Below are 22,189 nucleotides of genomic sequence, written 5' to 3'. Positions count from 1 at the left end.
ATCAGATCAACCCTGAGTCCCGGTTCAGACATCAGATCAACCCTGAGTACCAGTTCAGATATCAGGTCAACCCTGAGTCCCAGTTCAGACATCAGGTCAACCCTGGGTTCCAGTTCAGACATCAGGTCAACCCCGAGTCCCGGATCAATCACCTGGTCAACCCTGAGTCGCAGTTCAGTCCTCTGGTCAACCCTGAGTCCCGGTTCAAACATCAGGTCAACCCTAAGTCCCGGTTCAGACATCAGGTCAACCCAGAGTCCCAGTTCCGACATCAGGTCAACCCTGAGTCCCAGTTCAATCATCTGGTCAACCCTGAATCCCAGTTCAATCATCTGGTCAAGCATGAGTCCCAGTTCAATCATCTGCTCAACCATGAGTCCCGATTCAGAAATCAGGTCAACCCTGAGTCCCGGTTCAGACATCAGGTCAACCCTGAGTCCCGGAGCAACCATCAGGTCAACCCTGAGTCCCTGAGTCCCAGTTCAACTATCTGGTCAACCCCGAGTCCCCGTTCAATCATCTGGTCAACCCCGAGACCCGATTCAGACATCAGGTCAACCCTGAGTCCCGCTTCAGACATCAGGTCAACCCCGAGTCCCGGTTCAATCATCTGGTCAACCCTGTGTCCCGGTTCAGACATCAGGTCAACCCTGAGTCCCGGTTCAGACATCAGGTCAACCTTGAGTCTCAGTTCAGACATCAGGTCAACCCTGAGTCCCAGTTCAACCACCCGGTCAACCCTGAGTACCGGTTCAATCATCTGGTCAAGCCTGAGTCCCGGTTCAACCATCTGGTCAACCCTGTGTTCCAGTTCAGACATCAGGTCAACCCTGAGTCCCAGTTCAGACATCAGGTCAACCCCGAGTCCCACTTCAGACATCAGGTCAACCCCGAGTCCCGGATCAATCATCTGGTCAACCCTGAGTCGCGGTTCAGTCCTCTGGTCAACCCTGAGTCCCTGTTCAGACATCAGGTCAACCCTGAGTCCCGGTTCAGACATCAGGTCAACCCAGAGTCCCAGTTCAGACATCAGGTCAACCCTGATTCCCAGTTCAATCATCTGGTCAACCCTGAATCCCAGTTCAATCATCTGGTCAAGCATGAGTCCCAGTTCAATCATCTGCTCAACCATGAGTCCCGATTCAGAAATCAGGTCAACCCTGAGTCCCGGTTCAGACATCAGGTCAACCCTGAGTCCCGGAGCAACCATCAGGTCAACCCTGAGTCCCTGAGTCCCAGTTCAACTATCTGGTCAACCCCGAGTCCCCGTTCAATCATCTGGTCAACCCCGAGACCCGATTCAGACATCAGGTCAACCCTGAGTCCCGCTTCAGACATCAGGTCAACCCCGAGTCCCGGTTCAATCATCTGGTCAACCCTGTGTCCCGGTTCAGACATCAGGTCAACCCTGAGTCCCGGTTCAGACATCAGGTCAACCTTGAGTCTCAGTTCAGACATCAGGTCAACCCTGAGTCCCAGTTCAACCACCCGGTCAACCCTGAGTACCGGTTCAATCATCTGGTCAAGCCTGAGTCCCGGTTCAACCATCTGGTCAACCCTGTGTTCCAGTTCAGACATCAGGTCAACCCTGAGTCCCAGTTCAGACATCAGGTCAACCCCGAGTCCCACTTCAGACATCAGGTCAACCCCGAGTCCCGGATCAATCATCTGGTCAACCCTGAGTCGCGGTTCAGTCCTCTGGTCAACCCTGAGTCCCTGTTCAGACATCAGGTCAACCCTGAGTCCCGGTTCAGACATCAGGTCAACCCAGAGTCCCAGTTCAGACATCAGGTCAACCCTGATTCCCAGTTCAATCATCTGGTCAACCCTGAATCCCAGTTCATTCATCTGGTCAAGCATGAGTCCCAGTTCAATCATCTGCTCAACCATGAGTCCCGATTCAGAAATCAGGTCAACCCTGAGTCCCGGTTCAGACAGCAGGTCAACCCTGAGTCCCGGATTAACCATCAGGTCAACCCTGAGTCCCTGAGTCCCAGTTCAACTATCTGGTCAACCCCGAGTCCCCGTTCAATCATCTGGTCAACCCCGAGACCCGATTCAGACATCAGGTCAACCCTGAGTCCCGCTTCAGACATCAGGTCAACCCCGAGTCCCGGTTCAATCATCTGGTCAACCCTGTGTCCCGGTTCAGACATCAGGTCAACCCTGAGTCCCGGTTCAGACATCAGGTCAACCTTGAGTCTCAGTTCAGACATCAGGTCAACCCTGAGTCCCAGTTCAACCACCCGGTCAACCCTGAGTACCGGTTCAATCATCTGGTCAAGCCTGAGTCCCGGTTCAACCATCTGGTCAACCCTGTGTTCCAGTTCAGACATCAGGTCAACCCTGAGTCCCAGTTCAGACATCAGGTCAACCCCGAGTCCCACTTCAGACATCAGGTCAACCCCGAGTCCCGGATCAATCATCTGGTCAACCCTGAGTCGCGGTTCAGTCCTCTGGTCAACCCTGAGTCCCTGTTCAGACATCAGGTCAACCCTGAGTCCCGGTTCAGACATCAGGTCAACCCAGAGTCCCAGTTCAGACATCAGGTCAACCCTGATTCCCAGTTCAATCATCTGGTCAACCCTGAATCCCAGTTCAATCATCTGGTCAAGCATGAGTCCCAGTTCAATCATCTGCTCAACCATGAGTCCCGATTCAGAAATCAGGTCAACCCTGAGTCCCGCTTCAGACATCAGGTCAACCCCGAGTCCCGGTTCAATCATCTGGTCAACCCTGTGTCCCGGTTCAGACATCAGGTCAACCCTGAGTCCCCGTTCAATCATCAGGTCAACCCTGAGTCCCAGTTCAGACATCAGGTCAACCCTGGGTCCCAGTTCATGCGTCAGGTCAACACTGAGTCCCGGATCAGACATCAGGTCAACCCTGAGTCTCAGTTCAGACATCAGGTCAACCCTGAGTCCCAGTTCAACCATCCGGTCAACCCTGAGTACCGGTTCAATCATCTGGTCAACCCTGAGTCCCGGTTCAATCATCTGGTCAACCCTGGGTTCCAGTTCAGACATCAGGTCAACCCTGAGTCCCAGTTCAGACATCAGGTCAACCCTGCGTTCCAGTTCAGACATCAGGTGAACCCCGAGTCCCGGTTCAATCATCTGGTCAACCTTGGGTTCCAGTTCAGACATCAGGTCAACCCTGAGTCCCAGTTCAGACATCAGGTCAACCCCGAGTCCCCGTTCAATCATCTGGTCAACCATGAGTCCCGGATCAATCATCAGGTCAAGCCTGAGTCCCGGTTCAATCATCTGGTCAACCCTGAGTCCCGGTTCAGACATCAGGTCAACCCTGAGTCCTGGTTCCGACATCAGGTCAACCCTGAGTCCCGGTTCTATCATCAGGCCAACCCTGAGTCCCGGTTGAATCATCTGGTCAACCCTGAGTCCCGGTTCAGACATCAGGTCAACCCTGAGTCCCGGTTCCGACATCAGGTCAACCCTGAGTCCCGGATCAATCATCAGGTCAACCCTGAGTCCCAGTTCAATCATCAGGTCAAGCCTGAGTCCCGGCTCAATCATCTGGTAAAGCCTGAGTCCTGGTTCAATCATCAGGTCAACCCTGAGTCCCAGTTCAGACATCAGGTCAACCCTGGGTTCCAGTTGAGACGCCAAGTCAACACTGAGTCCCGGTTCAGACATCAGGTCAACCCTGAGTCCCTGTTCAATCATCAGGTCAACCCTGAGTCCCAGTTCAGACATCAGGTCAACCCTGAGTCCCAGTTCAGACATCAGGTCAACCCTGGGTTCCAGTTCAGACGTCAGGTCAACACAGAGTCCCGGTTCAGACATCAGGTCAACCCTGAGTCCCGGTTCAATCATCAGGTCAACCCTGAGTCCCGGTGCAGACATCAGGTCAACCCTGCGTTCCAGTTCAGACATCAGGTCAACCCCGAGTCCCGGTTCAATCATCTGGTCAACCCTGGGTTCCAGTTCAGACATCAGGTCAACCCTGAGTCCCAGTTCAGACATCAGGTCAACCCCGAGTCCCAGTTCAATCATCTGGTCAACCATGAGTCCCGGATCAATCATCAGGTCAACCCTGAGTCCCGGTTGAATCATCTGGTCAACCCTGAGTCCCGGTTCAGACATCAGGTCAACCCTGAGTCCCGGTTCCGACATCAGGTCAACCCTGAGTCCCGGATCAATCATCAGGTCAACCCTGAGTCCCAGTTCAATCATCTGGTCAACCCTGAGTCCCGGTTCAGACATCAGGTCAACCCTGAGACCTGGTTCAATCATCAGGTCAACCCTGAGTCCCGGTTTCAATCATCTGGTCAACCCTGAGTTCCGGTTCCGACATCAGGTCAACCCTGAGTCCCGGATCAATCATCAGGTCAACCCTGAGTCCCAGTTCAATCATCAGGTCAAGCCTGAGTCCCGGTTCAATCATCTGGTCAACCCTGAGTTTCGGTTCAGACATCAGGTCAACCCTGAGTCCCGGTTCCGACATCAGGTCAACCCCGAGTCCCAGTTCAATCATCTGGTCAACCATGAGTCCCGGATCAATCATCAGGTCAACCCTGAGTCCCGGTTCAATCATCTGGTCAACCCTGGGTTCCGGTTCAGACATCAGGTCAACCCTGCGTTCCAGTTCAGACGTCAGGTCAACCCTGAGTCCGGTTTATACATCAGATCAACCCTGAGTCCCGGTTCAGACATCAGATCAGCCCTGTGTCCCAGTTCAGACATCAGGTCAACTCCGAGTCCCAGTTCAGACATCAGGTCAACCCTGAGTCCCCATTCAACCATCTGGTCAACCCTGAGTCCCCGTTCAGACATCAGGTCAACCCTGAGTCCCGGTTCAGACATCAGGTCAACCCTGGGTTCTGATTCAATCATCAGGTCAACCCTGAGTCCCATTTCAATTATCAGGTCAACCCTGAGTCCTAGTTCAATCATCAGGTCAACCCTGAGTCCTGGTTCAGATATCAGATCAACCCTGAGTCCCGGTTCAGTCGTCAGGTCAACCCTGAGTCCCGGTTCAATCATTAGGTCAACCCTGGTTTCCAGTTCAGACGTCAGGTCAACCCTGGGTTCCAGTTCAGTCAGGTCAACCCTGAGTCCCGGTTCAGACATCAGGTCAACCCTGAGTCCCGTTTCAGTCGTCAGCTGAACCTACTATCATGGTTCCTACTCAGACTTGGCTCAGGCGGTGAGTGGGGAGAGAAGCAAACAGGCCTCTGCAGAAGGACCGGCCTCAGGTCCAGGCAGGCATGAGGACTGAGTGCTCTGGCTTTGGGAGGAGGCCTCTGGCCTGTGGCTCTGAGCAGAGCTGCTGTGTTGCAACTGCTCTCTGAGGGCTGTTTCGAGCAGCCCTCAATGTACCCACCTTCCTGCAGCTCCCTCTCCACCATCCAGCCTCCCAGCAGCTTCATAAGAGGTCCCCGGTCAATGCTGGGTGGGGGGGGCGATGGAGGGGTCCCCCAGCCCTGGTGGCCAGCCCGTCCCCAAGCCAGAGGCCCTCCTGCAGGGCTGCAGGCTCTTACCAGCACTGTGGTGACGATGAGCGACCTATTTGTCAGAGAGTCGGTGACGTTAGGGCCTCGGCCTTTGGCGACCTCTGTGATGTTGAGCCCCTCGGCAGGACTCCATACCCCGACCTGGGTGGAGACAGACAGACAGCAGGGTGCTGAGTCCTCAGTCTCTCCGTCCTGTTCCCACATCGACAAGCCCATTGTCCTGATTCCAATCTTCATCCATCACGGCCGGGGCTGACATGTTTGGCACTCACCTTTCCGACTAGCCTGCTGTCTCCCTCATTCTAAGAGGAGCCCCCCAGGGGGCGAGTCTCCTGGATTCTGCCACATCTCCGTTGGTGGCAAACCCTCCCCAGAGGCAGGTGCAGATGCAGAGGTAGGGTGAACATGGAGACTGCCCGGTAGGAACTGTCCTGGTTGGAACAGATGCCATGAGGACATCAGGGGTCAGGGTCGGGGTCGGGTCCTCCCGGGGACAGAGTAACTCTGAGCCTGGTGGGCCCCCATCCCGAGGGGAGGACCCAGGCACCCAGCTGCTCACTCCCTGGGTCTCAGCTCCAGTGGCAGCTCTGGGGCCAGATGCTCTCCAAACCCAGGACAGGGCCCGGAGCAGGGAGACATTCACTAGCGCCTGTGGGATGAGTACAGGGATGACAGGGTGCATCACACACAGGAAGGCAGACTGGGCAGGAGGCCGGTCTTGCTCACTGTTTTGGGGATGGCAGAACAGAGTGGATGACCCTCCCCAGGGGCCGTGGATGCTGCTGGGATTTGTGGCTTTACTTCCCAAACTGGCAGATATCCTGGGCTAAAGGCGGCTTAAGCTCTGTCCCCACAGTGCCCTTGTTGCTATCAGGCCTGAGGCGGCGGGGAGGCCAGAAAAGATCAAGTTTACAAATAATTCTAAAGCCCTGGACCACTTAAAGATCCTTTAGGACCCAAGTCTGCCCAGCCCTGCCCCAATCTCAGCTCTTATCTCTCAAGGATGGTTTCAGCATGCCCACTCTGTCCTTGGCCCAGTGGGGAGTTCCCAAGGAAACTTAATCAATTAAACTGAGCAGCTGAGTGCAAACATCCCACTAATGGAGCTGTGCAAGGCAGATAGCAGACAGACATGTAATTATGCTTGGGTAATTCTGCCTTAATCCTCCCAAAGCCACTGGCTGGAGCTGGCTGGATCAGCTACGACCCAGCTTAGCAAACAGAAGTGATGGTATGAGAGGCAGAGGGGCTGTGCTTGGGGGCTCAGTGCCCTCTCTAGGCAGGATCTCTGTCTTTGCAGACCCCCCAGGGCAAGAGGAGAGCAGACAAGGAGACAGCTTGAAAGATGCTCTTCTCTCAAGTGGGCCGAGCTCAGCACGAGGGGCCCCAGCAGCATGCCTGGTGCAGGAGGTACTCAACAGACTCTGTCTAGAGGCCAAATGAACAGCAGGAACCCTTGCCCTAGAAAGCATCCACTGAGCTCCAACTGCATGCGCTGCTGGACACCAGGAACCATGGGGGTGTGAGATTGTCAGGACTGAGGAGGACCCAGCCTGCAGAGGTCTCTGCCCCGAATCTGGGTGGCTGGGATCAGGAGCCTCTGAGGGGGGCCTCTGCGGGTCCACCTTAGTCCAGGAAGAGCAGAGAGAGTTTTTCTTAAGTATTAGCTGTGATCAATTTGTACCTGTGGAGAGGGATGCTGTGGGTGGGCTCTGACGACCAATTACTGATGCCAGCCACAGGCACAGGAGTGAGAAGTGGGGGCACGTGTGCAACCCAACTGCCATCCTTAGAACTTGAGGCTACCCTCAGAGAACAAAGATGAGAGAGCTACTTGAGTGCATACTGCATTGCAATGGCACTGCCCGAGGGGGCGGGAGCTCCCCAGCACCGGGGGAGTTTAAATAGAGGCGGGAAGACTGCTTAACGACAACTCACATACTGTGTGTAGGGCTGGATCAACTGGCCTTGAAGATTTTAGGAGCGGAGGCCACAGCCCTTGTCCTTGAGGGACTGATGCTGTATTTGGCAGGAAAGAGTTGCAGAGTTATGGTGGAGTTTCCCGGGCCACCCCTCCCCAGAGGCCCTGTGAATCTGTGGGAAACTCAGGAGCCAATGGAGTAACCTTGGTCACCAGGTGCGACCCAGGCAGAGCCACGTCTGTCAGTGGGAATGAAGCCAGGAGAGGAGGCCACTCCTGCAATCAGGGCGCTGCATCACATGGGTGAAGGCCCAGGGTGCAGGAGGGAGGGAGTGTGACTGGACCGTGGCAAGTGCTGCAGGGGACAGTGGAGACCAGGCCTGGAGAGGAAGGTTGGGAATTTCTTGGAGAACGTCAGAGGCTGGGACAGGGGCTGTCGCCTACTGACTCGGCACAGGGGGCCGTGGGCAGAGTCAGGGCAGGGCAGAGCTGTGCTTGGGACGCGTCACCTGTGTGTACACTCTGATGGCTGAGGGCTCAGGAGTGGAGGTGGAAAGCAGGTGGAGTGTCAGAATAACCGAAGGAAGAGGCCTGCTCCAGGGCGGGCCGGGAGAAGAGGGATCAGTGAAGGCCCCAGGCACCAGGGCTGGCCCCGCACTTCCTGGCTTCTGCTCCCTGTATTTTACACACTTCACTCCCAGGGCCGGAGCGGTGCCCTGGCGGCCACCAGGGGCCAGCCTGCTGCGGGGTGAGAGTGTGGCTGAGCTCCTGGCCCCGCGGTCCAGGGAACCTGGGAATGGGGGCTAATGTTAACTCCCACTTCTCAGTCCAGCAGCCCGACTCTGCCGGAAGGTACCTGAGGTTCCCAGGCTCAGGTCGGGCCACCTTACAGGCATTCCTATGGCAGTCAGTTGGGAGCCCCCAGGCCCAGGTGGGCTGGCTTTCCTTGTCCAAACCCCCTGGGATCATAAAGGCCTTAGAAACGTAGGCCAGTTCAGAAACCACATGCTTCAACCTCTCTCCAAGTGTAAGAGTCACCTGTAGAGTCCTAGAAAATCAACTAATTTGTTCAGTTTTTGTTTAAATGCCTCCAGTGACAGTGAGCTCACTACTCCCCAGGCAGACACCCCTGGGCCTTAGAAAGTTTCTCTTACCCAAGCTTATGTCTGTCCCTTTGCCCCGTGACAGCCCTGCAGAGACTTACGGACAATCTGCCCCATGAGTCCTCCTTCACTTTTCCCAGGTTAAACATCCCGATGGTCCTTGCTCTGATGGTTTGGGTGTCTGCCGTGGCCAGGCCACTGGGTTCTGCACCCCTCGTCTGACCAGGGCTTTGTGTTCTCTGAAGGGCCAAGGCACAGGCCACGCCAGGTCCTGTCAAGCCCTAACGTGGCAGCTACACTGGGTCTCGCCCCCTCCCGCTCCTGAACCCACGTACCTTCTCCAGGCCATCCTCCTTCAGACTGATGATGTCCAGATCGAAATCGGTCCGTAAGCCACTGGTTTTGTTGAAAACAATCCGTCCAGTTAATCCTTCCCATTGAGCCTGCCGGAGAGGAGAGGGCAGAGCGGCAATTCCTCGGGCTCATAAATCATCATTCGGTACAACTGTACAATGCTTCATTTTAATTACTCCTTGCACTGATACTGTTCCCCCAAGACCATGATTAATTAATAATCACCTCCATCATTGCTCGGGCTGTGGTGCGAGCCAGCGATTTCCATAAATTCTATTATGCTCTTTAGCCAGCTTTACATCTGCACCTTCCCGTGTACAACATCGATCTCAGACGCACTCAAATGAGTCCCCGCCTCGAAACCACGGGAAGGGGAAGCCCGAGTCAGGTCCCCAGAGAGGGGCAGGGCAAGGCAGGCGAGACCTGCTGAGAGGCAGAAAAGCCAAGGGGCCAAGTCAGCCCTGGCTGGAAGACCCAGCGCTTGGAGTGGCCCCCAGAGAGCCAGGGGACACAGAGAAGGTCGCCCCGGCCACCCCAGCCCCCGCCCTGTGGCAGCAGAATGCTAGATTCAAACTCAGTTCGCTGTGTGACCCTGGGAATTTCACCACCTGCTCTGCCTCGGTTCTTCATCTACAAAATGAAACGCACAACAGTACCCATCTTACCAAAATGCGACGAGGCTAAAGGAGGTAAGTCCTGTAAAATACTTATAGCGGTGTCTGGTACAACCCGAGGCCTGAATAAAACGGTAGTTCTTCCTAGCATCATCAACACAGAGAGAGGCAGACAGGTTCAGAGAAGGTTCAGGACCTAACTTGAGAAGAGCTCCATCTTCTAGATCAGAGGGTGACCAGGGACCTGCCGGGTGCTTGGCTCGGTAAACAGTTTCCCGGCTCACAGCCATGCCCATGCATTCACTTATGTCTTTGGCTGCTTTTTTTTTTTTTGATACAACTTCGGAGCTGAGTAGTTGCCACAGAGACTGTTGGGCCAGCACAGCCTAAACTATTTACTGTCTCGCCCTTTGCAGGCAGTTTGCCGGTGGGTCCAGAGAGTTAGCTCTACGTGGTACTCACACTGTGCGCACCATGTGACCGGCACAGCAGTCCCGGCGGGTGATGAGTCCGATTCACAGACGAGGACCCCAAGCTCACAGAGGGGATCCGAGGGTGAGCTACACTGGAGCTGGGGTCCCAGGGCTCCACCCTCAGACTGGAGCGGTTTCCAGCTCTCCCTCCTACCTTGGGGTTTGGACACAGCAGGCACACAGTGTGGCTTTGTGTGTCTGGGGAAAGAACAAACCCACACGTCCTGGAGTGTGTAGGCTGGGAGTTCAGGGAGGGAGGAAGTCTGGGAGCTCACACAGCCGGCTGGCCCCAGGGTCCAGAGCACGGCAGGAGGGGAGGTCTGACTATGAGTCCTTGCTTGGCTACACTTAGTGCCTCATCTGGGGTCACGGTCCCTTACAGGTTCTGGAAAAGGCTCCCAGCCTCTCCTTGGCTGAATGTCTCCTGTACCCCCACTCACACTGGGACACACCAGTTCATGGGTTCACAGCTGCCTGCTGATCCGAACCTGAAACATTTACCCATCCGTAAGCACTTGACAGCTCTAAGGCACTGGACAGTCTTCCCCATAAGTGCCTGGCCGGCGCACAGGTGGACTAGCCCAGCGCCCCAGAGGGCTCCCGGAGGCTGTAAAACCAAAGCGGTTAGAGTGTACGCTTCACACAAGGAATTTGACCTCTCTGAGCTTCAGGAAGGGGAACACTGTCGACTTTGCTGGTGTTCAAGGGGTGTGCGGAGCACTGAGCACGGTGCTCGACATGCAGCGGCCCCCCCATCTGCGGTTCTGCTTTCCCCGGTTTCAGTTACCCGTGGTCCGGAAATATTAAGTGCAAAGTTCCAGAGAGAGACAGTCCCGACGTTCTCAACGGCGCCCATTCTGAGCAGCGCGATGAAACCCTCCCTTGGTCTTCCAGCGCATCCACGCTGCGTACACTCCCCGCCCGTCAGTCGCCGAGTCGCCATCTGGGTTGTCAGACCGACAGCCACAGTATCGCAGTGTTTGTGTCCAAGTGACCCCTATTTGACTCAACGGCCCCAAGTGCAGGAGCCATGCTGGCAATTCGGATAGGCCGGAGGGAAGCCGTCAAGCGCTTCCTCTAAGTGAAATGGGGAAAGTTCTTGACTTAATATGGAAAGAAAAAACTGTGTACGCTGACGTTGCTAAGATCTATGGTAAGAACAAATCTTCTACCATGACATTGCCTAACTTATAAATTAAACTTTATCATAGAGACTTCATCATATGTGTAGGAAAAGCATAGTCTACATAGGATTTGGTACTGTCTGCGGTTTCAAGCACCCACTGGGGAAGGGGGTTTGGGGCCCCTGCAGACAAGGGGGACCACTCTATACAGTCCCGACTAAGCGGCATAAACCATTATTTCTCCTTGTCGCTTCCATGCAGGAGCGCCATTGGGTTAGGGCCGGCCCTGGGCTCCGGGGGAGGGGGCCACGCGAGCTGAGGCCTGAGGCCTGAGGTGAAACCTGCCACAGAGGACTCATCTCTGTACGAGCTCATTCAGTTTTCTCACGATCCTGCTGGGTGGGTGTCACATTGCCCCCATTTTATAGTCATGGACACTGAGCTCAAAGAGGGACGGGGCTGTGCAGGCCCAGGCACAGCTGCAGCCGCTCTGCAGGGCAGGGCTGAAGAGCACAGGTCATCGCTCTTGAGCTGAGAGGGGAGATTTATGGAGCCCAGGGGGCTGGAGGGGCTGGGGTCGGAGATTAAAGATGCCCCAGGGAAGGTGAAGACCGCTGCCTATGACCTTGAGGGAAGGCTCCGCTTCTCTCAGGTGCTTCCCAGTCCCCCTGCCTCCCTCTTGGTCTGTGGGCTTCCACACCCCAGGCTACCTCCTGGCCCCCAAGGGAAATCACAGCAGGTGCCTTCAAGCCTGCGCTCTTGAGGGGAGCCTTCCTCCTCGTCAGCTCCAGAGGAACTAAATGCCAGCAGGTGCGCTGCCTGTCTGTGGGCAGCGGGCAGGGCCAGGGCCAGGGCAGGGAGCCACTGGCAGCTCCTCCCCGTGACATTTCCCGGCCCTCCCGCCCCTTCCAGCCGAGGCTCAGGACTCACTAAATGAAAGATGCTTCACACGCTCTGAACTCCGGCCTGGCATTTTCCAGCTCCTCTTGGAAATGCCAGGTCTTTAAAATGATTTACTGTCATGCAGTCAGATGGGGAGACAGGCAGTTGAGAAACGGTCTGAGGGAAGACCGTGCTGGGGTCCGGCAGGGCACCGGGGGCCTGGTCCTAGCCAGCTGTGGGACTGTGGACCAGCCACGTGGCTGCTCTGTGCCTCTGTCTCACACCTCAGGGTAAGACCAAGATGTTCCTGAAAGGGCTCTGTAAAGATGTGTGTGAGTGGTGAGGCCATTCATGGGGCCGGGGCCAGGAAACAGGAGGGCCAGGCACCCCGACACGGGCGTGCCCTGGGGGGAGAAGGGGGCTCCCCTTTCTTTGGCGTGGACAGCGGTGATTCTGCTCCCATCAGGGCTTCACCACTGAGCCTCAAGCATTCCAAAGGATGAGGGGTGAACAGAGTGGGGGTCCCTGAAAGTATGAGGCCTGGAGACTGTCTGTAGCTAAAACCCCACCATGGAACAAGAAGCCATAGTGATGGCAGTTGTGATGGTAGAAACGACAGTGATAGCAGCCAATCTGCTCCGCGCTGCTCTGTGCCAGGCGCCGTCCTGGTCTCACACACCCAGCTCACTCAATCCTACCACGCCCTGGTATTACCACCACTGTGCAGAGCAGGACCTGAAGCACAGAGAGGTTCCGGAGCTTGTCGAACCTAAAAGTGGCTAAGGTTCAGAGCCACTTTTGTCTGGCTCCTAAGGGTCCCAGGGTTGTGGCCGGAGTCACCAGACACTCATGCTGGCCTCTGGCTACTTAGGGAGGTAGGAGTCAGGCCTCAGAGTTCACTGAGAACAAGCCGACGGTCACCCAGGCCAACCAGGCTTTGCTCAGGGCAGTGGTCAATCGAACAACCTCTGTAATTTCGAGGGGATGAATCAGAAGGGACCATCATCACCCTCTTATACCAAAACTATGGCCTAGAGTCCCTCCCAGGAGCGAGGGAACTGGGGCCAAGGACATAACTGCTCCCTCACAATGACCACGGGATGGTGTTTTCCAGGTGACGAAACTGACACTCGGGGATGTCTAAAGCCACAGAGCTGGGAAGAGGTGGACACAAACTCCAAAGGCACATGCCTCAAACTCTCACACCTGTGTCTCACCCATATTCCTGTTGGTGACATTCTAAAATGTCCCAGCCCTATCCCAAGCGGTCGCAGCGAGTGAGAGACCTCCGGGGAAGCTGCCCCGTCCACCAGTGTAAGGTGGTGGCTTCCGGTGTTATTCACCCTCCCGGCTCTGCCGTCCTCCGGCGTGGGATTGCATCCACCCCTGTGATGGCTGAGGTCTGCCCAGCTGTGAGCTCTGTGAGTGAGGGGCGCATCTGCCCTGCTCCCTGCCTGGCACCCAGCAGGCCCACTGTGATGGCTGAGGTCCTCTGCCCAGCTGTGAGCTCTGAGTGAGGGGCGCATCTGCCCTGCTCCCTGCCTGGCACCCAGCAGGCCCACACAAGTGTCTGTTGACTCAATGAATTCCCAAGGCAGCTGGTTGCTCCAGAGAGATGGTCTCTACGGAGCCCTTCTGGATAGCTTCCTTAAGGGTACTTGGTGTTGCCCTGGACAGGGTCACTCTCTCTAACCCAGGACCTCCCTGCCCAGACTTCGTCACCCCGAACCTCCTTCATCTACCATGGACTGGGATTTGACGGTGCCCAGCCCCGGGCTAGGGTGCTCTGCGCATAGTTCTCCACTGTCTTCCCAACAACCTTTGAGGCAGGCACTCTTACTACCTTCATGATACAGCTGAGGAAACAGGATCCGAATTAGTCATCTCACCCAAAACCACACAGTCATTTGGGAAGGAGCCAGGATGCAAGCCCACACCTTAGCTTCATCCATCTGTAAAATGGGAACAATACACTGCCATCCATAGTTTGCAAAGACAGCAGTGTTGGAGAGAGTCCTTTGAAATTAAAAGTAGGCACTGTGTGTTTCCATGGTCACCTTCTCAGCAGCAGGACAGGTTTCTGCTCTCTGCTTCCTTGGAATCAGCTCCAGGGACGGGACTTCACACGGTGCCAGGAGAGCTGGTCCGGGAGGGGGCCCTGGCTGGGGAGGGGGCCAGGGGGTCCATGACATAAAGAGGAGTCTGTGGGGCTGACTGCTGTTTCCTGGGCCCCCTCTGCCTGCTGCACTGCACGGAGCACGTCCACGTGGCCCCTTTCGTCTCCACACCATCCCCATGAGGTTGGAACGCTTCGTACCGCCGTGGACAGGGGAGACAATCAAGGCTCAGCAAGGTGCCTGAGTCTGCCCAGGGTCACACAGCCAGAGGTAAAGCATCATCGCTTGTGCCTGAAGCCCATGCTGCATCCTGCTGACGATGCTGACCACCCGCTGAGCACCTACTATGTGTCAAGGATAGCCTTCAATCACCCTGTAAGACTGGTCCTATCATGCCCATTTTCATCCAAGGAAAGTGAGACTCAGAGATGTAAGGCAACTTGCCCGAGTTCAGGTGGATTAAAAATGGAATCTGACTCCCCAACCTGAGCCCTTGATGGCTCTGCAGCACCCACGATCCCCCAGGAGATGGCCCTGATGGGGAACGCGGGGGGCGCTTACCTCCTTGATGAAATTCATGAAGCGGCCGCCAAAGCGCCAAGCCTTGTGCCGGTGGCATTGCAGGGAGTTCACGGTCATCTGGGGTGCCCGCTGGTAGCACACGGACACGATGTGGACAGCGTCATACAGTAAGGCGGCGTCGGTCTGGAAGGGAGGCCCCGGGCCCGCCTGAGAATAGCTCCCGGAGCTCTCTGCCACCCTGCCCTGGCCCTCCCCTCCCCCACCACAGGCCAGGGGTCCTGGTGAGAGGTCAGGCCTGGGTGACTCTGCTGCTCTGTGGACACCCGGCTCTGCTCTGCAGCTGACCTTCTGGGCCATCCCTCCCACCCAGCCCCCGCCCCACAGCTGCCTTCGCCCTGCCGCACCATCTCCTCCCGCCTCTGCTGGTCACAGCGAAAGTCCTCCATGCCCAGGATCCGCTGGTCCTCATCCCAACTCTGTAGCCAGCTGTTTACATCTGTGCTCCCAACCTTGGCATGGACTGTGTCTGACTCTGTGTCCTGGCCCCTAGCCTAGGGTCTGCTGGCACATCAGAAGGGGTGGTGGGACAGAAGTAAGAGATGGGGATGGAGGAGGGAAGGAAGGAAGGAGAGATGGGAAGGAAGGAGGGAAGGAGGAAAGGAGGGAAGGAATGTAGGAAAGAAGGCAGGGAAGAAAAAAGGAAGGAAAAAGAAAGGAAAGGAGGAAGAAGGAGAGGGAGAGAGGGAGGAAGAAGGAGAGGGAGGGAGGGAGGAAGAAGGAGAGGGAGGGAGGAAGGAAGGAGAGAGAGCAGAGAGAGCGAGGGGAGCCCCTACATCTGCCCTCCCTGCTTCCTTACCATCATCACTCCGTCCAGCAGACCGGACTCGGCCCGGGGAGCTGCCTGCAGCCGCTCCATGGACCACTTCTCCACGATGGCCGAGACGTGGGGGTTGTCCACGTTGAGGATCCGGAACCCTGTCAGGTTCACCCCCGAATAGCGGTAGGGTTCCAGGTCTAACGCATAAAGATCCTGACAGAGAGAGGACGTGGACATAAGGTGTGTCCGCTGAAGTCAGCTCCAGCCCCCGCCCGCACTCCCTGCTGTCCCCACGCCCTGGCTGCAGCTCCTGCAGGGCCCGGAGGTAAGGCCGCTGGTGAGGGAGCCCCCCTGGAGCACTGCCCTTGGCGGCCACTGGAACCCCGTCCGCCTGGTGGCCGACCCCAGTACTCACTGCCGGGCCTCGGACAGTCACCGGGACTGTTTCTTCATCTACTAAGTGGGACCATACCTCCTTTATAGGACCTGGTAAAGCAGTCCTTACTAAACACCCGGCCCCAAACAGTAGCTTGCAATAGTCATAATGGCCATCTCCTCCAATGGGGAGGCCCACTCCGCGGTGTTGGGTCTGGGCACCTCCAAGGCACCCAGAGTGAGGCTGAAGGAAGTATTTTACTCCCCACAGGAGGGTACTTTAAGTCTTTTCTGCCGGGGACTGAGAAAGTACAACTGCCCCGGCCCTCTTCTCTCCCCTCGTCCCCCACATTACGGGCCAGGGCCTCCACCCCTGCTGCTTGGAGCAGCTGCCCGTGGTCAGCCTGCCTGTCTGCGCCGGGCCACGTCCAGGCTGGTGCAATGGGCACGGCCTGGCTAAGGCCAGGAAAACAGGCCTGAGTGCAGGAGGCAGCCCAGCTCCGCCCCTCCCTGCAGCTCCAGGGAAGGGTGCAGACACAGAGGGAGAAGGCGGGTGTTACGCTGAAAGAGATGGCGTTGGGGGCGGGGTAGCATGAGGGGCAGAGCAGAACTCTATCCTGTTAGAAAACTTACCCCAAACTTGGAAATAAGCAGGAGAGCAGCATGAAAACATGGTTCACCTGCCCGCCCAGGACGGTGTGGTTCTCCCAGAGAACATACCTGGGGCTGACTTCACGCTCAGCTACTGGTTAAAGGCCCAGATTCTGGGTTCCCTTGTAGATTTCTGTCCATTGCATCTACTCCTTACCTCAGTTTCCTTATTTGCAAAATGGGATGACAGTAGTACCCTTCACATAGGATTGGCATGAGGAAGAAATGGTATACTTATGTGTTTGACAAATATTCACTTTCTGCCTTCTCTGGCGGCAGGTGTGATGGCCACTGGACACAGCCCCCAGGGACATGACTGGGTCATTGGAGGAGAGAGGCAGACATGAGTTAGGTCCTTCCTCCTTCCTCCTCTTGGCAACATAAACACAATTACGATGGGCTAACATTTACTGAGCACCTATCAACCTCAGAACAGCAGGCCGTGTTCCACGTGGCCTCAGTGCATTAAGTCAGTTCATATTTCCTCTTTACAAGGAGGCGTTAGCATCACCCCATGTCGGGGGAATGAGCTGCAGAGAGGTTAGGTCTTTTGCTCAAGGCTGCACAACTGGGCAGCAATGGCATCGAACCCTCTGCCCTGTGATGATACACGCTCCCCCTGCCCCCAGTTTACATGCACCTGACATTACAGTCACCCCACACACATTCAGAGGGGTCTTTCTGAAGGACAGACCCAGCCCTGTCACTGCCGTGCTTAACATATTTCAATGGATCCTTTTCTGCTTCTCAGAAAACTGCAAATACTTTAGTATAGTTTACAAAGCTCTTGGCTCTCTGGCCTCACTTTCCTTCCCACGCCCTCCCATTTTTTGCCCAGGAACCCCAAACTACTTTTGTCCCCTTTCCCCATTCCTCACTGGCCCCTGCCCCCATCATGCAGCTTCTCATCTCCGGAGCCAGTGCCGTTGTGTGCGCTCTATCCCTAGGCCAGAACGCCTGTCTTCTCAGCTCTTCTTGGGTGGGCTAGTCTCTGAGGTTCAGCTCCTGTCACCTCTTCCAGGAAGCCTCCCTGACTACTCCTCTACACATGTACGATAGGGTGGGTCAGGGGTGCTTCTGCTCTTATCCTGGGGCCTCTGGGATTTCACCCCCCGATAACAATGGTCTATGTCTGTGTCTGTCTCCCCTATGAGCCTTGGAGCCTGTCAACCAAAGTGGAAGTTAGGTTCAGCCAGCTGAGTAGCTTTCTAGGGCACCTAAACATCACTGGGAGGACTCTCAGGTGGAGAGACTAATGTTTCACACCCTCAGGGAGAGCTCTCTGTGGCGCTGAAGGTTAGGAGTGGTTTGGTAAATTACCTGGGTGGAGGATAACGCCTCAAGGGGACTGCTTCAGGAACAAGAAACCTTCCCTAAGCCACTGCTGAAGAAGGTGGGTCTGGGGAGATGCAGGGATTTTGTCTTGTGGTGCGGTGTCTGCAAGCCTGGGGCCAGAGCAGAATAGCTGGGGCCATGGAAGAGAAGCTGCGCTCTGCCCCCAGGGGGCGCCCTTCTCGCTCTTCCCCAGCACAGGGCTCAGCCTCTTCTCCAATTCAGTGTGGACCTGCCCCCTAAGGCCTGAAAGGTGCCAAGGCATCTGCCTGCCCAGGTCCTCTGCTCCTCTAGGATCCGACGACAACTGGATTCAGTGGGAAGGGCACATCTCTGGCTTCAGTGCTGGTGACAACAGCCCTTCCGGTCCTGGATACAGCCTTCGTTCTGTTGACACTTACACAGAGGCTGGGAGGGGCATGGTGGGGGGGTCAGTGTTGGGGTCACCTTCCTCCCTGTCACCTCGAGCGGTGGTGCCAAATGCGCCATCTCTGGGACATGAGGGCAGCGACAGCAGGGAGCCGGTAAAGAGGCCTCTTTGTCCAGCTCCAATTTTTTCATCCAAATCGCCCCAGGCTGAGACCCCAAGTGCTGTACACAGTGAACTGTGCGCAACCTTGCCGCTTGGCAGAAAGTTGCTGCTCCCCATGCCAAATGTTGACACACTGAATTCAGTAGCGACGAGGGACCTTTTAGAAACATTCAGCATAACATAATAGACTAATTCATTAGCACCCCATGGGTCTGACTGGGGAGAAGCTGAAGCTCGGAAAACATCGCCTTAAGGAATGACAGATGAAAATATCTTCCCCATGATATAACTGTTATTGCCGGGAAGTGGCATTAATTGTGATTGCTTATCTATTAATTTATTATAATTCTTTTTTCACCCCCAGGCTTTTACCTACACATGACAAGTGGCAGGGGCGCGGTGGGCTGATTAGCGCGGGGTTATCTGGGAGCGGCTGGAAGCTGGCTGGGGCAGATAATGGCAGCTGGGAGACCGAAATGCCTCCTGCGTGGGAGAAGCAAGTTTGGAGAATCTTTTAGAGCAGAGGGTTGGTGATATGGTTTCCTAAAGGAAAGGAGATAAATGCCAAGTGCCATTGCCTTCCCAGTACAGCCACGACTGACCAGCGGGCAGAGGCAGACTCACCAGGGAAACTCTTAAGCCAACAGGGTTGGAAGGAGGGCCCTGGAGCTGGATTTGGAAGCAGGACATGGGCTGGGGGAGAGGACCCAGGGGACACAGCCGATGCCCTGGCATGTGGGGGGCTGTTGGGAGATACCCTGGCAGCCCCCCACCCCGACATGCTCCTCTGCAGAACTGTTTGTATTGCAGGGTCTGTGTTTCCCTGGAAAGATCTGTTCTTGACTCTGAGAGGGGTGGAAGGAAGGGCCGTGGGCTGGAACAGCCGTGGGCAAGACAGGAAGTCAGGACCCAAGGCCTCTATTACTGATCTGCTGTGAGATTCTGGGCAGATCACTCAACCTCGCTGGTCCCAGGCTCTTCCGTCAATCAACAGGGAGCGCAAACTCTGCTCTGTAAAGAGGAAAATCAGTGATTCGGAGAAAGGGCTCTGGAACCTGTGAAGTGTGGGCGCTGCTGGGATTTGTGGAGGCTCCGTTGCCCCATCAGTGTCCATCACCAGGCCTGGACCATCACAGCAGCTGTGTGGTGTCGGAGTCGGCCAGAGGAGGCCAGGCAACCGTCCTGCAGGCTCTCCGCCCGCAGCCTCAGCTCCCAGCTGGGAACAAGCCTTGCCCTGCCCCTTTCCTGCCGAGTGACCTCTCTGAGCCTCAGTTTCTACTTTTCTGTGAACTGGGAGATCTATACCTCTCTTGGAGAGTTGCATTTGGGTGAGATGAGTTATAGAAAACATAATCAGGAGTTTATTTAATTCATCAGTTTAACTCATACAGAGAACAAAATGCTAAGCACTTTCCGAAGCTCTTCACTGATGTCAACATGTTTAGTGTTCAGCATAGTCATCCTGTGGGTAGTTACTGTAGTTTTGTAGATGAGGAAACAAGGCCCAGAGAGGTGAAGTGAAAGAATCTCAATTATAACTCAGGCAGACAGACTGGCACTTGTGGTCATTCATTCATTCAGGCATTCGTGAGCATCTACTGTGTACCAGGCACCATGTGGGCACTGGAGATGTGGAGGTGAACCAGGCCCGGTCCTTGATCCATACATGCATGGAGGAAACCGACCAGCTGGTGAGCTTTGTGTGGAACCCATCTCTGCCCACCCCTTCTCATCCACATGCCTCGCTCAGTACCCGAGACCTAGAGAGCATTTGCATATGGCTGTTGGATAAGTGAGTAAGTGAATAATTGAATTAAAGAAATAAAATATTTGGAGAAGTAGGCACTGTCTGGGGCTAGAGGAGGGTGCCAGGATCCTGCCCTGCTCCTCCCCCCAGCTGGGCAATGGCATTAATGTGGGGGGCACTGGGGTGACGCCTTCTTCAGAATCTTGCCTAGAAGGTTGGGCCACAGGGCTACGGGTCCAAAGCTTCAGGCCCTGTGGCTCCTTGGCTCTCTGCAGGGACACCCCTCCTGGCCCTGGAATGAGGCATGAGCTGGGTGGAGATGGTTTCAATGGGACGTTTGGAGCTAGGACTGGGAACAGGCTTAGAGAGGGCTTAACCACAAGCCCTGTGCGGACAGAGCGGAAGAGAGACCATTCTCAGAGTGAGTGAACAACATGTGTGTATCTTGTTTCTGCTGCTTCTAAAGGAAACCCCAATGCCCCACGCCTCTGCTCGGTGGCCATGTCCTGGATTCTGTGAGCCCACTGCACCGCCCCCCGACCTCAGCTCACTGGCCAGGGAGTGGTCACCACTCCCAAAGGAGGTTTTTACAATCTGGCTGATGACCCAGCCCCGACCCTGTGGACATTTGAAAATGCGGAGTGGCCTTTATTTATCTGTCACCAAGCCAGGAAATTAGAGGGTAGGATGCTAAACATTTATGGGGAGCAGAACATTCTGGAATGATGACCCTCCAGCCCCCAATCCAATGTAGTACCCTGCTGAGGAACACTGACTGGTGCTGGTCAGTGAGCACTTTGACCTGGGGAAGGTGGGTGAAGCGGTGAGAAGCGGCAGAGGTGGAACGGATGGTCGGTCGGGACGTGACGAGCCCAGGGCAGCTGTGGTGTGCTGACGTCCCCAGGGAGGAAGACCCGAGCAGGGGGGGCGGGGAAGTAATGGGGAGGGAGCGAGGGGACAGGAGGGAGAGACTGGCTGAGTCTCAGGGCAAAGGGCTGGAACCGTCACCCTGTCATGTCCAGAGTTGCTTTGGCTCTAGAACCACCCTCCCTGTCTGCTCTTGAGGCCTGATAGTTGATTCTCAAACCCCGAATGACTTGAGGTGACTTGAATGAGTTCTGTTCCTTAAACCCAAGAAAGATCTAATGAAGGATCTGAGGCCCTGAGGCACCACAGGCACTTATTCCCATTTTACAGACAAGAAAACTGAGGCCCAGGGAGGTTAGGTAATCTGCCCACTTGGTAAGCAGGGACCCTTGTCCTTATCTGTGCCTCTAAGGCTTTCTCCCTCTCACCGAGCGGGAAAGGAGTGTGGAGGGAGGATGGGCGGGGTCTGCCGTGCACCTCAGCAGCCCCGCCCATCTGCCTGCTCCTGCAGGGTTCCCTCGTCCCTCCCTTGTCTCCAGGGCTTTGTCACAGCAACTCAGAGCAGTGAGAACTCAGAGAGGTGAGCCAGCGGGATACAGTGTGAGAAGAAAGTGCTGAGCTATGGACCCAGGACTGGTTGGAACCCCTAAAGGCCAGACGTTGGCCCCAGAAGCCTAGGATGCAATGCACGGGGTTGCTGTGCCAGGCACAGGGCCTTGGACTCCTGGAATGTGCCCCACTCCACCTTCCCAGCCTTGCTCCTCTGTCCTGCTCCCAGCTCAAACAGAGGAGGAATACTGGGGACCCGGTGGCCCCCAGCGACTTTCCAGGATACAGTCTGGGAGAAGCCAGCTTGGGTGGGTAGAAATCCAGAGACTAGAGAAAGAAGGTGCCTGGTTTCAGTCACCAGCTTCTGAGATCCCTTTCTCTTTGCACGACCCCTGGCAGGTCCCCAGGTCTGAGCGTGGGATCAGGAGAACGTGCAGGGCAGCTCCTGAGCTCTGCCGCAGGTACGGGGTGCAGTGGGTGGCAGGTGGGGGGAGGGTGGCAAGCGGTGGTGTGCTGGTAAATGCTTCATAACCAGCTCCAGGGGAGAGGGCGTAAAATCCCTTATTTGTAACTTTTGCCACCTTCCGCAGCGTGAATGCTCCCACCCACGGCGGCCAGTTTCCAGCCACCTGTGTGATGTCACTAAACGTGGAGCTGGGAAGAGATGAACACAATCGGCTCTCACCATCAGCCGGAGCGAGCCAGCTCCGGCCCACCACTGAGGAGCTAACCT

The 22,189-nt window shown here is 55.9% G+C and overlaps 1 protein-coding gene across 1 annotated transcript in view; it reads right to left on the bottom strand.

The window, feature by feature from the left end:
* GRIK3 (glutamate ionotropic receptor kainate type subunit 3) overlaps window positions 1-22,189 on the bottom strand; it is a 208,915-nt gene that overhangs the window by 44,279 nt on the left and 142,447 nt on the right. Inside the window, exons 6-9 of the mRNA XM_036256235.1 lie at window positions 15,443-15,616; window positions 14,626-14,769; window positions 8,836-8,943; window positions 5,504-5,617 (exon numbers count right to left, since the gene is read on the bottom strand). Coding sequence (XP_036112128.1) covers window positions 5,504-5,617; window positions 8,836-8,943; window positions 14,626-14,769; window positions 15,443-15,616 — 540 coding nt within the window. The remainder of the gene's footprint in view (window positions 1-5,503; window positions 5,618-8,835; window positions 8,944-14,625; window positions 14,770-15,442; window positions 15,617-22,189) is intronic.

The sequence above is a fragment of the Molossus molossus genome, unplaced genomic scaffold (genome assembly GCF_014108415.1).
Source record: "Molossus molossus isolate mMolMol1 unplaced genomic scaffold, mMolMol1.p scaffold_m16_p_12, whole genome shotgun sequence".
In the NCBI taxonomy this organism is placed as follows: domain Eukaryota; kingdom Metazoa; phylum Chordata; class Mammalia; order Chiroptera; family Molossidae; genus Molossus; species Molossus molossus.
This window is presented reverse-complemented; position numbering and strand designations above follow the sequence as displayed.